Raw genomic sequence first — 14,844 nt, 5'->3', positions numbered from 1 at the left:
AGAGGCAGACATAGAGAATGAATTTCTAGACACAGTTGCAGGTGGAGTTGTTGTTATTCAGTCACTAGGTCTTCTCTGACATTTTACAAGCCCCTGGACTGCAGCATACCAGGCTGCTCTGTCCTTCACAGAGTTTGCTAAGGGAGAAGGAAAGGGTGGAACAAACTGAGAGAGTACCATTGACATTTATACAGTTCAGTTCAGTTCAGTTCAGTTCAGTTGCTCCGTTGTGTCTGACCTCTTTGCAACCCCATGAATCACAGCATGCCAGGCCTCCCTGTCCATCACCAACTCCCAGAGTTCACCCAGACTCATGTGCATCGAGTCGGTGAGGCCATCCACCCATCTCATCCTCTGGCGTCCCCTTTTCCTCCTGCCACCAATCCCTCCCAGCATCAGGGTCTTTTACAATGAGTCAACTCTTCACATGAGGGGGCCAAGTATTGGAGTTTCAGCCTCAGCATCAGTCCTTCCAATGAACACCCAGGACTGGTCTCTGTTAGGATGGTCTCGTTGGATCTCCTTGCATTCCAAGGGACCCTCAAGAGTCTTCTCCAGCACCACAGTTGAAAAGCATCAGTTCTTTGGCACTCAGCTTTCTTCACAGTTCAACTCTCACATCCATACATGACCACTGGAAAAACCATAGCCTTGACTGACCTCAGTTCAGTTCAGTCACTCAATCGTGTCTGACTCTTTGTGACCCCATGAATCGCAGCACAAAAGCCTCCCTGTCCATCACCAACTCCCGGAGTTCACTCAAACTCACATCCATTGAGTCAGTGATGCCATCCAGCCATCTCAACCTCTGGCGTCCCCTTTTCCTCCTGCCCCTAATCCCTCCCAGCATCAGAGTCTTTTCCAATGAGTCAACTCTTTGCATGAGGTGGCCAAAGTATTGGAATTTCATCTTTAGCATCATTCCTTCCAAAGAAATCCCAGGGCTGATCTGAATGGATTGGTTAGATCTCCTTGCAGTCCAAGGGACTCCCAAGAGTTTTCTCCAATACTGCAGTTCAAAAGCACCAATTTGGTGCTCAGCCTTCTTCACAGTCCAACTCTAGCATCCATACATGACCACAGGAAAAACCATAGCCTTGACTAGATGGACCTTAGTCAGCAAAGTAACGTCTCCGCTTTTGAATATGCTGTCTAGGTTGGTCATAACTTTTCTTCCAAGAAGTAAGCATCTTTTAATTTCATGGCTGCAATCACTATCTGCAGTGATTTTGGAGCCCCCCAAAATAAAGTCTGACACTGTTTCCACTGTTTCTCCATCTATTTCCCATGAAGTGATGGGACTGCATGCCATGATCTTCATTTTCTGAATGTTGAGCTTTAAGCCAACATTTTCACTCTCCACTTTCACCTTCATCAAGAGGCTTTTTAGTTCCTCTTTACTTTCTGCCATAAGGGTGGTGTCATCTGCATATCTGAGGTTATTGACTGACCTAGAGGGCTGCAAAGCATGGGGAGGGTAGGGAGGGAGGATCAAGAGAGATAATATATGTATACTTAGAGCTGAATCACATTGTTATATAGCAAAAACCAACAAAATATTGTAAAGTGATGATTTTCCAATAAAAAGTAAGTAAAAAATTAAATACATTTTTAAAAAGAAATAATTCCTAGGAAATAAGAGGAGAGATGAAGTACTACCAGCTATAAAAATGCTCAGCCTTATAGACAAGGTCAAAAATCAAGAACATGAACTCAAAATTCATAATTTATGCTAATGAACTGATAGGAAATATACAATAATTGTAAAGGAATACAATTCAACTATCAAACATTTACTGAGTACTTATTCCATGCTGGGATCAAATCTAGGGATGTAGAATCTGAGGTTTTGTGAATACTCATGGCTGTTATAAAGATGAGCAAATGTCATTGAGATAAGAGTTTTGCCCTGTGCAATAGTCTCTCCAGGGCCCCCTTCATGTCCCTGTTCCTTAGGCTATAAATGAAGGGGTTCAGTAGTGGAGTGACCACTGTATACATCACAGAGGCAACGGTGCTCTTGTCCCTGGAGGTGCTGGATGAGGGGAAAAAATACAGTCCAATAATTGTTCCATAATACAGAGACACTACAGAGACGTGGGAGCTACATGTGGACAATGCTTTGCAGATCCCCTTGGTGGAGGGGACCTTCAGGATGGTGGCCCCGATACGTCCATAAGAGATCAGGATGCTTACTAGTGGGAGGACGATGCAGGTCACTCCTACTGTGAAAATGGCCAGCTTATTGAGGGATGTGTCTGAGCAGGAGAGCTTCAGCAGGGCATCAAGGTCACAGAAGAAATGGGGGATGCTGTGGTCAGCACAAAAGGACAGCCGGGTCAGGAGGAGGGTGTGACACAGGGCACTGGCACAGGAAAGAATCCAGGACCCAGTTACTAGTAAGGTGCACAGCCCCTGTCCCATGACGGTGCTGTAGTGGAGAGGGTGGCAAATGGCCACATACCGATCATAGGCCATTGAGGTGAGCAGGAAATCATCCAGACCAGTAAAAAAGAGGAAGAAAAACATCTGTGTTATGCATCCTGCATAGGGGATGGATTGATCCAGAGTGTGCATGTTTATCAGCATTTTAGGGACGGTGACAGATGAAAAGGAGACGTCAGTGAGGGCCAAGTGGCTGAGGAAGAAGTACATGGGGGTGTGGAGGCGAGCGTCCAGCCTGATGAGCAGGATGATGAGCAGGTTGCCCAGAACTGTGGTCAGGTACACGCCCAGGAACAGGGTGAAGAATATGCCCTGCTGCTCTGGCTGGATGGGGAGCCCCAGAAGGAGGAACTCAGACACGCTGCTCTGGTTTTCCTTCTTCATGCTCCTCTCCTGTCTGCTGGGAATGAAAGGACAGTGAAAGAAGCACATTTTGATTGCAGCAGACATATATAAGTGAGTCCTTTCTCTTGGTGAATATGTTAGTGTCTGTCTGTATTGCCCTGCAAAAACCCCTAAGATGAATGGTATTACCATGTATAGTGAGGTAAGTACCAACCAAGAATTGAGTTTGATACAGAAAAAAAAACTTGCTCAGTGGCATTTTTCCATCACCTCAGTAAAGAGAAAGTATCACACTTTCTTAGCAGAGAAATAGTAAGTTAAAGACCCCCCTAATTTCTCTTCTGTTTCTTGATATACAATCATAAGGTTTGATCTTCAGGTTGTGACATATTGACCTACGGAAATCTGACTTCAAAGTCCTTTCATATGTAAAGTATAAGGAGGATTGTTCAACAACAAATTCTCGAAGTAAAGTGGGTCAAAAATACACAGCCAAGGAATTTCCTGACAGTCCTGTGTTTAATACTTCACGTTGCAAATCAGGGGTTGTGGGTTCAATCCCTGTTCCACATATAAAGAAATCACATGCCTTATAGCTAAAAACGGAAGCATGAAGCAAAAATATGTGGTAATAAATTCAGCGAAGAATTTTTTAAATGATCCACATCAAAAAATTCTTTAAAAATAAATAAGCAACTAAATAGCCAGATTCCATTATGTATAAAGGTTGAAGAAAAAAAAGGAAGCTTACTTGTCAACTGAACTCAGATTTTCTAAGAGCTCAATCTTGTAATATCATGCTCTATGAAGTAAAAATATTACTGGCAGTTATATATATAGTTTTACTAACACTCATATTAATCATTCACCAATATCCTCCTGATTCAACAAAATCTCTTGTTGAAGAGTTCCCTAATCCCAAATAAAAACAGTTGCTGCCAAGAGATGTCAAAGAGATACGCCCTGATATGCCTTCTCCACTCAGCTTTAAGAACTAGTTTTAAAAAGTATCGTAGACAGAGCACAGAGAAATGCTGAACATCTGTATACACACACACACACACACACACACACACACACACACCTGCTATTGCCGTAGGATACCCAGTACTTTTCTGAACTTTATGCTTGATTGATCTAGTTGCCTTGAGTAAGAACTGGTTTCTCAGCTTCTCTGTAAGACACCTGGAGACAAGACTTATCCACTACTGTGGTCCTGGACCACTCACCAGCAACAGAGATAAAAGAGCTTGATCTTCAGTTCACCGACTTCAGACATGAAGATGTGAAGACTGCTCTGTCCACCAGGGAGGGGATCCAAGGGGACAGGGCTCCAAACTCTTGGTTAGAGACATGCATTAAACATGTATTAATTGCTCAGTTTTCTTTTTTCTCCCTCCAGGACACATGCCCTAGGGCAGTGGTTCCTAAACTTTGATGTTCCCTAGAATGCCCTGGGGAGTTTATTAAAGAGGCAGATCCCAGCTCCAACTCCACTGATGCTCATTCTTGAACTCTGCAGCAAGAGAATTCTGATGTACATGGTCCTAAGGGCCAACACTAAGAAAACAGTGTCCTTAGGAAGAACGTCATGATGACGCCCCATGGGTGTGAGCCTGAAGGAGATGTGGAAAGACCTCCTCACTGACCCTTCCTACAAGCTTCAAGTTTCCCCTAGTTAAGTCAAAGCTTGGGATGTGAGGATGGAGTTTTCTCCCAAGCCGAGATGCCTTCTTAATTTGTTGCCTTTTAAATAAATCTGCTTCATGGTAGAAATCCAAATACAATATGAGAAAGTCAAAGTATTCCCCCTGTCTTTTATTCATTTTTTATACTTATAAAATGGTTTTTCTTCATAAAACTTTACATTTGTTGTTCTATGAAAATGTTAGTCGCTCAGTCACTTCTGACTTTTTGCAACCCCACAGACTGTAGCTCACCAGGCTCCTCTGTCAGTGGAATTCTCCAGGCAAGAATACTGGAGCTGTTGTTCAACTCCAGTGGCTGTTGTTCACTATCTAAGCCATGTCTTACTCTTTGTGACCCCATGAACTGCAACATGCCAGGCTTCACTGTTTTTTGCTATTTTCTAGAGTTTGCTCAAACTCAAGTTCATTAAGTCAGTAATGCCATCCAACCATCTCATCCTCTGTCATCACCTTTATATCCTTCCCTCAATCTTTCCCACCATCAAGGTCTTTTCCAGTGAGTTGACTCTTCGCATCAGATGGCTAAATTATTGGAGTTTCATCTTCAGCATCAGTCCTTCCAATGAATATTCAGGGTTGATTTCCTTTAGGATTGACTGGTGTGATCTCCTTGCTGTTCAAGGGACTCTTAAGAGTCTTCTCCAGTACCACATTTGGAAAGTATCAATTTTGCCACTCAGTCTTCTTTCTGGTCCACCTCTCACATCCATACATGACTACAGGAAAACCACAGCTTTGACTAAATTACCTTTGTTGGAAAAGTAATGTTTCTGCTTTTTAATAGGTTGTGTAGAAATGTCATAGCTGTTCTTCCAAGGTCAAGTGTCTTTTATTTTCATGACTGCAGTTACCAAATGAAGTAATTTTGAACCCAAGAAAATAAAATCCGTCACTGTTTCCACTTTCCCACAATCTATTTGCCATGAGCAACGGAACAGACTGCCATGATCTTTGTTTTGTGAATGTTGAATTTTAAGCCAGCTTTTTCATTCTCCTCTTTCACCCTCATCATGAGGCTCTTTAGTTCCTCTTCACTTTCTGCCATTAGAGTGGTGTCATCTGCTTATGTGAGGTTGTTGATATTTCTCCCAGCAATCTTGATTCCAGCTGGTGATTCATCCAGTCTGACATTTTGTGTGATGCATTCTGTATATAAATAAATAAGCAGGATGACAATATACAGCCTTATGTACTTCTTTCCCAATTTGGAACCAGCCAGTTGTTCCATGTCCCATGCTAACTATTGCTTCTTGACCTGCACACAGGTTTCTCAGGAGGCAGGTAAGGTGCTCTGGTATTTCCATCTCTTGAAGAATTTTCCAGTTTGTTGTGATCTACACGGTCTTAGGTTTTAGCATACTCAGTGAAAGAAGAGTAGATGTTTTTCTGTAATTCTCTTGATGTTTCTATTATCCAACAGATGTTGCCAATTTGATCTCTGGTTCCTCTGCCTTTTCGAAATCTAGCTTGGACTTCTGGAAGTTCTTGGTTCACATACTGCTGAAGCCTAGTTTGAATGGCTTTGAGTATAATCTTGCTAGCATGTGAAATGAGTGCAGTTGTACTATAGTTTTAACATTCTTTGGGCTTGCCTTTCTTTGGGATTGAAATATAAACTGCCTTTTTCTAGTCGTGCGGCCACTGGTGAGACTTCCAAATTTGCTAGCATATTGAATGCAGCTGTTTAACAGCAACATCTTTTAGGATATATTTACATAAACAGGATTTATTTTGCATGATATCTTAGAGCTTTTTCCAAATTTATTGCAATAATATTTGCAATATCAGTGCATATATTTGCTTATCAGTGCATAAAATATATATAACATCAATATATTAATCTTCTCAAATTTTTAGTTGCTCTCTTGTTTTATTAACTGAATGATTCTTTAACAAAGAATCTTTGAAACTTCAATAAGGTAAAATTTTGTTAAATATTACAGTGCAATCTGAAATCTTCTCCTGTGTCAGTTGTCTGATCAAGGTTACTTTATTATCTGCAAAGCATCCATTTTAACTGGCTGTATTGTCTTAGTTCCCCCGTGCCTGTGGCTTGCTCCTTTGAAGAGAAAACAACCGAACTTTGAAAATGTCCATGAAAATACTTGAAGAATGGAAGTCTAGGTTGAACTCCATGGAAAGGGAGGCAATAAAGCCAGACTGTTTTCATTCACCTAAGGAATCATCTAAGTCAGAGCTTATGGAATGAAATAAATGAATAATAAAGGAAAGTTGCATCATATTTTATACATGTATGAAATATCAAAGTCCTTCAAAATATTGTGATTTCCAACTTTACACCTCAAACAGACTAGAGTTGTGACATTACCACAGCCTTCCATGTCACTCCAGCTGCTGGTTACATATGAATTAGTTTAATTAGTGCTTATGTATAATATTGGTAAACATACTACATTTTGCATAGTGCAGGCATACACACACACAAAAGGGCAAGATGGAAAAAAGGGGTAAAAACCTGATGCTCAAAAAGAGACATATCTATGTTGATAAGAGAGATCAGATGAATAGTACAAACTAATCTGAAAAAGCCCAATAAAGAGGGAAAAGTAAAGAAACAATCGTTGTCCAAATCTATTTGCAATAAGTGAGTTTTCCAAGGTAGCAGCATTACGAAGTTGGTCAATAAAGAACAAAAATCAATGATACTTTATATCCTAACAGTGAGCACTGAGAATTGAAAATTTTAATATACTATTTATAACAGTTTAAAAAGCAAAATATACATATGGATGAATTTACCAAAATACCAGTACATTAAAAACTACAAACTCATTCATGGTAAATTTAAAGAGGATGAAAATGAATAGAGATACACTTTGCACATAGACTGGATAGCTCAATATTGTTATGGAGCCAAGTCTCTCCTCCAGTTGATCTACAGGGTCAGTGCAATCAAAGGCAACGTATCAGTAGCCTACTTGTAGAAGGCGATTCTTAATATTATATGGAAGTCAAAGGGAAGACAAAAGTCTTAAAATGAAAAGCAAAATGCCATAATTTATCAAATTTAAAAAACTTTTTATAATCCATCAAAAGGAAAATAAAAATAATTGCATGAGAATGGGAATATAGATCAATAGAACAGCAAATAATTTTTAAATAGATCAATACAAATAAGGTCAATTAATAGTTTACAGTGGACCAAGGCAATGTAATGTGGCAAGCATAGTGTTTCAATAAATGGTACCAGCATGGTTCAGTATCAATATGGCTTAAGTGAACATGGATTCTTGAGCCGCATGACATGCAAAGCATAACTCAAAATGGGTCAAATGTGTAAGAACTATAGCTATAAGACTATTTTGAAGAAAAGATTGGACAAAATCTTGGTAAAAGTGAGGTAGGTTGCTGGGGTCCAGTGCCGGTGGATCCAGGGAATTTGAAGGTGGGGACAGCGTTGGCGTCTTTGGAAAAATACATATTTAATTACAGATATAGAGAGAGATTAGAAAAGGATAGTGTAGTAGGAGATAGTGTAGAAAAAGAGGCTGAATAACTTGGTCTACATGGAATAGCATCCATGCTCCAGATGGGAATTCAGCCAGAAAAACGAGGAGCAAGAAAGAACAACATGGGGGAATCAGTCTTTCTGGAAACTGATCCGATTTCTTTATTTTTAGGTTTGCTTATATACCTTTTGTTACACATAGGGATGAATACAGAGTCACGCGGGGGTCAGCAGTCCTGACCTTTATCAAAATCAGGTGCTTCACATAAAAAGGTCTTAGGGATTTTATGATCCTTTCTTTCTGATAACCGAAAACTTATTTTTTCCAAGGGTGTTTTTTCTTAAACCAGGCACCACCCTCCAAATAAAGTTACATTCCTATAGGGTGAGGGTGTAGTGAGCTACAATCAAGAAAGGAATTTATTTAACCCAAGGTTAACATGATTAATCTTAAAGGTTAATACTTATTTCTCCTATATACTTAAAGGTTAATGCTTATTTCTCCTATATGCTAGTTATATTCATTATAAGGGCAGGGAATATGGAGATTTAGCAGCAAACATCAGCCCAACAAATGAAAATCCTTTCACCAATGTTCCCCTTAAGATCTATTTAGTCTTAAGATAGTGATAAAGTTACATTTTTACATAGCAAGGACACAGTGATTTATAACAAATTACAGTGATCTATTACAAAAGAGAAAATTCATTAACTCAAAAGTCTAGTATTGCTAACCTTAAAAACTACTATATTTCCTTTTCTATGTTCCAAATACATTGATTAATATATTCCCAGGTGCCTAAGGATATGGAGGCCTGGCGGCAATCATTGACTCAACAAGAAGAAAAAGCCCTATGCTAATTAAGACTCTCAAAATACTCCAAAACTCTCTGTGCTGTTTATGGTTAAGAGGTAGTAAACAATCACGTGCGTAGTGGCAGGAGTATGGATAATCCTGTCACACAAGCTAGTCTGTCAGCAGAGAGGTTTGACCTGAAACATCCTTGTCCCACCCAGGGGAGGGAATTAGCAGCAATTATTGACACAACAAATGAAAAAACTCTTCACCAATATAATTCCTAACCAACCCACTGTACTAATAATTTCTAACTCCCCCAAAGAATTTGCCTTTAGTAAGTCTAAAACATCTCGTGCCTCTTAGGTTGGGAAGCTGTAAACAATCACATGTGGCTGGACGAACCTATACAGTTGGGCTAGATAACCTTCAGAGGAGTCTGTAAGCTGAAACACTCTAGTCATGCCCAAGAATTTTAATTGCCTTGGAGCTGCACGTTTATTCCTTCTCCTAGAGAAACGGTTATGGGGGAGAGCCCCCTGTAAAGTCACAGGTGTAGGTGAGAGCATAAAACAGACTCTGGTTTTGGGGTTAGATGCTCGGAAACAGGGGGTTTCCTGAGGCTTGATCACGTCTTTGCGTATGCCAAGCCTCCTTCCTCATGACATTTGCCATGGGCGGAGTTCCTCACGCTGGCCCCCCAGCAGTAGATAATATTTTCTTAAATAGGACACAAAAGTCATGAACACTAAAAGGAAAAGATAGAATCTTGATTTCATAAAAATAAAATGCATTTGCTCCTCCAAAGAACTTTTTTTAATAAGTTGTTGGACTATAGTTGCTTAACAATGTTTCATTATTTTCTGATCTCAGTAAAATGAATTTGCCATACGTCAAGGCTATGGTTTTTCCAGTGGTCATGTATGGATGTGAGAGCTGGACTGTGAAGAAAGCTGAGTGCTGAAGGATTGATGCTTTTGAACAGTGGTGTTGGAGAAGACTCTTGAGAGTCCCTTGGACTGCAAGGAGATCCAACCAGTCCATCCTAAAGAAGATCAGTCCTAGGTGTTCATTGGAAGGACTGATGGTAAAGCTGAAACTCCAATACTTTGGCCATCCGATGTGAAGAACTGACTCATTGGAAAAGACCCTGATGCTGGGAGGGATTGGGGGCAGGAGGAGAAGGGGACAACAGAGGATGAGATGGCTGGATGGCATCACCGACTCGAGTGACATGGGTTTGGGTAAACTCCGGGGGTTGGTGATGGACAGGGAGGCCTGGCATGTTGCAGTTCACAGGGTCGCAAAGAGTCAGATACGACTGAGCGACTGAACTGAACTGAACTGAGACATATGTATGCCCCTCTTTTTAAAATCTCCTTCCCATTTAGGTCACCACAGAGCTTTGAGTAGAGTTCGCTGTGCTATGCAGCATATTCTCATCTGTCATCTATTTTATGCACAGCAGGAGACGTCCACTGACAGAGGGATAGATACAGAAGGTGTGGCACCCATGTGCAGTGGAACACTACACAGCCACGAGCGAAACAAGACTGTGCACTGCGGGACGTGCACGGGTCTACGTGGTGTCCGGGTCGTACACACAGAGTGAAAAAAGTCAGAAGGTGTGGCACACGTGTGCAGTGGAACACTACACAGCCACGAGCGAAACAAGACTGTGCACTGCGGGATGTGCACGGGTCTACGTGGTGTCCGGGTCGGACACACAGAGTGAAAAAAGTCAGAAGGTGTGGCACACGTGTGCAGTGGAACACTACACAGCCACGAGCGAAACAAGACTGTGCACTGCGGGACGTGCACGGGTCTACGTGGTGTCTGGGTCAGACACACAGAGTGAAAAAAGTCAGAAAGAGAAAGCTAAATATTTCATGTTAATGTCTACGTACGGAATCTAGAAAAATGGTAGTGATGAACCGATTTGACAGGCAAGAATAGAGAGGCAGACATAGAGAATGCATTTCTGGACACAGTTGGAGGAGTAGTTGTTGTTACAGTTGCTAAGTCTTGTCTGACTGTTTGCAAGCCTGTGGACTGCAGCACACCATTCTCCCCTGTCCTTCACAGAGTTTGCTCAGGGGGAAGGAGAGGGTGGGAAAAACTAAGAGAGTACCATTGATATACATGCACTACCATGTGTAAATTAGATTGCTAATGAGAAACTGCTCCATAGCACAGGAAACTCAGTGTGGTACTCTGTGATGACCTAGAGGGCTGCAAAGCATGGGGAGGGTTGGAGGGAGGATGAAGAGAGAGAGAATATATATGTACTTAGAGCTTATTCATGTTGCTGTATAGCAAAAACCAACAAAATATTGTAAAGCAATTATCCTCCAATTAAAAATAAATGAATAATTAAATACATTTTAAAATAGAAATAAATTTCCAGGAAATAAGAGGAGAGACATAAGTACTAAGAGCTATATAAATTCTCAGCCTAATAGACAAGATCAAAAATCAAGAACCTAAACTCAAAATTCCAAATTTATGCTAATGAACTGTTAGGAAATAGACAATAATTGTAAAGGAATGCAATTCAACTATCAAACATTTACTGAGTATTTATCCCATGCTGGGATCAAATCTAGGGATGTAGGATCTGAGGTTTTGTGAACACACATGGCTGTTATAAAGATGAGCAAATGTCATTGAGACAAGACTTTTGCCCTGTGCAAGAGTCTCTCCAGGGCCCCCTTCATGTCCCTGTTCCTGAGGCTATAAATGAAGGGGTTCAGCAGTGGAGTGACCACTGTGTACATCACAGAGGCAATGGTGCTCTTGTCCCTGGAGGTGCTGGATGAGGGGAAAAAATACAGTCCAATAATTGTTCCATAATACAGAGACACCACAGAGAGGTGGGAGCCACATGTGGACAATGCTTTGCAGATCCCCTTGGTGGAGGGGACCTTCAGGATGGTGGCCCCGATGCATCCATAAGAGGTGAGGATACATATTAATGGGAGGATGATGACGACCACTCCTGCTGTGAAAATGGCCAGCTCATTGAGGGATGTGTCTGAGCAGGAGAGCTTCAACAGGGCATCAAGATCACAGAAGAAATGGGGGATGCTGTGGTCAGCACAAAAGGACAGCCGGGTCAGGAGGAGGGTGTGACACAGGGCATTGGCACAGGAGAGAATCCAGGACACAGTTACTAGAAAGGTGCACAGCCCCTGTCCCATGACGGTGCTGTAGTGGAGAGGGTGGGAGATGGCCACATACCGATCATAGGCCATTGAGGTGAGCAGGAAATCCTCCAGATCAGTCAAAAAGAGGAAGAAATACATCTGTGTTATGCACCCTGCATAGGGGATGGATTGATCCAGAGTGTGCATGTTTATCAGCATTTTAGGGATGGTGACAGATGAAAAGGAGACGTCAGTGAGGGCCAAGTGGCTGAGGAAGAAGTACATGGGGTGTGGAGGTGAGGGTCCAGCCTGATGAGCAGGATGATGAGCAGGTTGCCCAGAACCGTGGTCAGGTACATGCCCAGGAACAGGGCGAAGAACATGCCCTGCTGCTCTGGCCAGATGGGGAGTCCCAGGAGGAGGAATTCAGACACGCTGCTATTTTCCTGCCTCTTCATGCTCCTCTCCTGTCTGCTGTGAACAAAAGGATAGTAAAGTAGCACATTTTCACTACAGAGGCAGAAAATAATGAGTCCTTTCTGCTGGTGAATGTCAGTGTCTGCCTGCATTGCCATGTCCCTGCAAAACCCTTAAATGTATGGCGTTACCATGTAAAACAGGGAATTTACCAACCAAGAAGAGGTTTGATACAGAACAGAAACTGGCTCAGTGGCACTTTTCCATCATCTAGGAGAGGGGCCATCTCTAAGTCATAATTTGCAGCTGTGTCTTTTCAACAAAGAGAAAATGTCACAGCATCTTAGTAGAGGGATAGATAGTAAGTGAAAATCTCCCTCATTTCTATTCTGTTTCTGTACATTTAAGAACAATCCTATGGTTTGACTTTCAGATTGTGACATAATGATTTTTCTGAAATCTTACCTTTCCTAAGTAAAGTATAGGGAGGAAGTTTCAACAACAAATTCTCACAGGGAAGTGGATCAAAAATACATTGCCAAAGTTTCAATTATGTATAAAGGCTGAAGAGAAAAGAATCATATCTCTTGATTGAACTCAGAGGGTCGTATATCTCAGCCTTGCAATATCACTGCTTTACAAAGTAAAAATATTACTGTCAGTCACATATTTTTTTTACTAGTACTCATATTTATCATTATCTAATCTTCTCTTGATCCAACAAACTCTCCTGACCTCATGAATAGGCACACCCATAATAAAAAGAGTTGTCATCAAGAGTCAAAGTGATAAGCCATGATATGCCTTCTCCCCTTGTCTTTAGGTACTAGCATGAGAACTGACATAAATAAGACCACTTGTGCACATACATACATACACACACACACACAAATACACACCTGCTATAGGGAAAGGAAACCAGCTATGCTCTGAACTTTATGCTAATGTGATTTGGCTGCTGAGAGTAAGGACAGGTTTCTCAGTTTCTCCGTAGGACACCTGGAGACCATATGTAGCCAATTCTGTGGTCCTGAACCTCTTACCAGCATCAGAGAGAAAAAATCCATGAGCCTTGGAGTTTGTCTCCAAGGAGTTCATCTCCAAGTTCAGAATGGAGTGTGAACACTATCATCTGCCCAACAGGGAGAAGACTCAAGGGAACAGACCCCAAACTCCTGGTTAGAGACATGCATTAAACAAAGATTAATTGCTCAGTTTTCTTCTTACTCTCTCCAAGACAGACGCCCTCGGGCAGTCGTTCCTAAACTTTGATGTGCCACAGAATCCCCTAGGGAGCTTGTTAAAGTTGCAGATCCCAGCCCACCTCCAGTGATGTTCTTTCTTGAACTCTGCAACCAGGGAATTCTGATGCACATGGTCCTAAGGGCAGATTTTGAGGAAACATTGTCCTTAGGAAGAACATCATGGTGATGCCCTGTGGATGTGAGCCCCCCAAAAGATGTAAAAGACCTTCTTACCCTTCCCTTAATGCTTCCCTGAATTAAGTCATAGCCTGGTATGTGAGCAGGGATTTATTTTCCAAGTGGAAATTCCCTTTTGATTTTCTGCTTTTAAAATTAATTCTTCTTCATGATGGAAACCCAAATACAATAACATAGATATGAATGGAAAGAAGTACATCAAAGAACTTCACCCTTCCATTATACATTTATCCTTCTAAAGTGGATTTTATTCAAGAAATTTTATATTTACATAAATGGGATTTATTTTATATGGTATTTTATAGCTTTCTTTTCCTATAAGAATATATCACAATAATATTTGCATATCTACATTTATGCATATAAATATAAAGAATACATATAACATCAACATGTCAATCTACTTAAAATTTAAAAATTTTAGCTGCACTCTTGCTAAATAGTTCTGATGAACCAACTCATTGCAAAGACACTGATGCTGGGAAAGATTGAGGGCAGGAAGTGAAACAGGTGACAGAGCATTAGATGGTTGGATGGCATCACCAACTCAATGGACATGAAAAGTGAAAGCCCTCAGTCATGTCCAACTCTTTGTGACCCCATGGACTATAGCTCGCCAGGTTCCTCTGTCCATGGAATTCTCCAGGCAAGAATACTAGAGTGGGTAGCCATTGCCTTCTCCAGGGGATCTTCCCAACCCAGGTATTGACCCAAGTGCCCTGCATTACAGGCGAATTTTTTACCATCTGAGCCACCAGGGAACCACAAGAATACTGGAGTGGGTATCCTATCCCTTCTCCAGTGGATCTTCCTGACCTAGGAGTTGAACGGGTGTCTCCTGTATTGCAGGCAGATTCTTTACCAGCTGAGTTACCAGGGAAGAGTTGAGCAACTGTAGGAGGTGGTGAAGGACAGGGAAACCTGGCATGCTGCAGTCCATGGAGTCACAAAGAGTTGGACACAACTTAATGACTAAACAACAACAAAATTGTTGAATTAACTCAGTGATTCCTTAATAAAAAATCTTGAATTCTTTAATAAAGTTAAACCTTACTAAAGATTATACAATGCCTTG

The 14,844-nt window shown here is 41.3% G+C and overlaps 1 protein-coding gene and 1 pseudogene across 1 annotated transcript; both read right to left on the bottom strand.

The window, feature by feature from the left end:
* Nucleotides 1-1,887: 1,887 nt before the first annotated feature.
* On the bottom strand, nucleotides 1,888-2,829 carry LOC138438044 (olfactory receptor 1J4-like). The gene has a single exon (XM_069586287.1). It carries the CDS (start codon nucleotides 2,827-2,829, stop codon nucleotides 1,888-1,890), a length of 942 nt encoding a protein of 313 aa, XP_069442388.1.
* An 8,598-nt stretch (nucleotides 2,830-11,427) lies between these two features.
* Nucleotides 11,428-14,231, bottom strand: LOC138438043 (olfactory receptor 1J4-like; annotated as a pseudogene).
* Between the last annotated feature and the right edge of the window lie 613 nt (nucleotides 14,232-14,844).

Source organism: Ovis canadensis, chromosome 3, assembly GCF_042477335.2.
Source record: "Ovis canadensis isolate MfBH-ARS-UI-01 breed Bighorn chromosome 3, ARS-UI_OviCan_v2, whole genome shotgun sequence".
NCBI classification, from domain to species: Eukaryota; Metazoa; Chordata; class Mammalia; order Artiodactyla; family Bovidae; genus Ovis; species Ovis canadensis.
The sequence above is the reverse complement of the archived record's forward strand: the minus strand, read 5'-3'. Positions and strand labels throughout refer to the sequence as shown.

Bases quoted from the DNA above. Each gene is read 5' to 3' on its own strand.
- LOC138438044 (XM_069586287.1), bottom strand. From the start codon at position 2,829: ATGAAGAAGGAAAACCAGAGCAGCGTGTCTGAGTTCCTCCTTCTGGGG.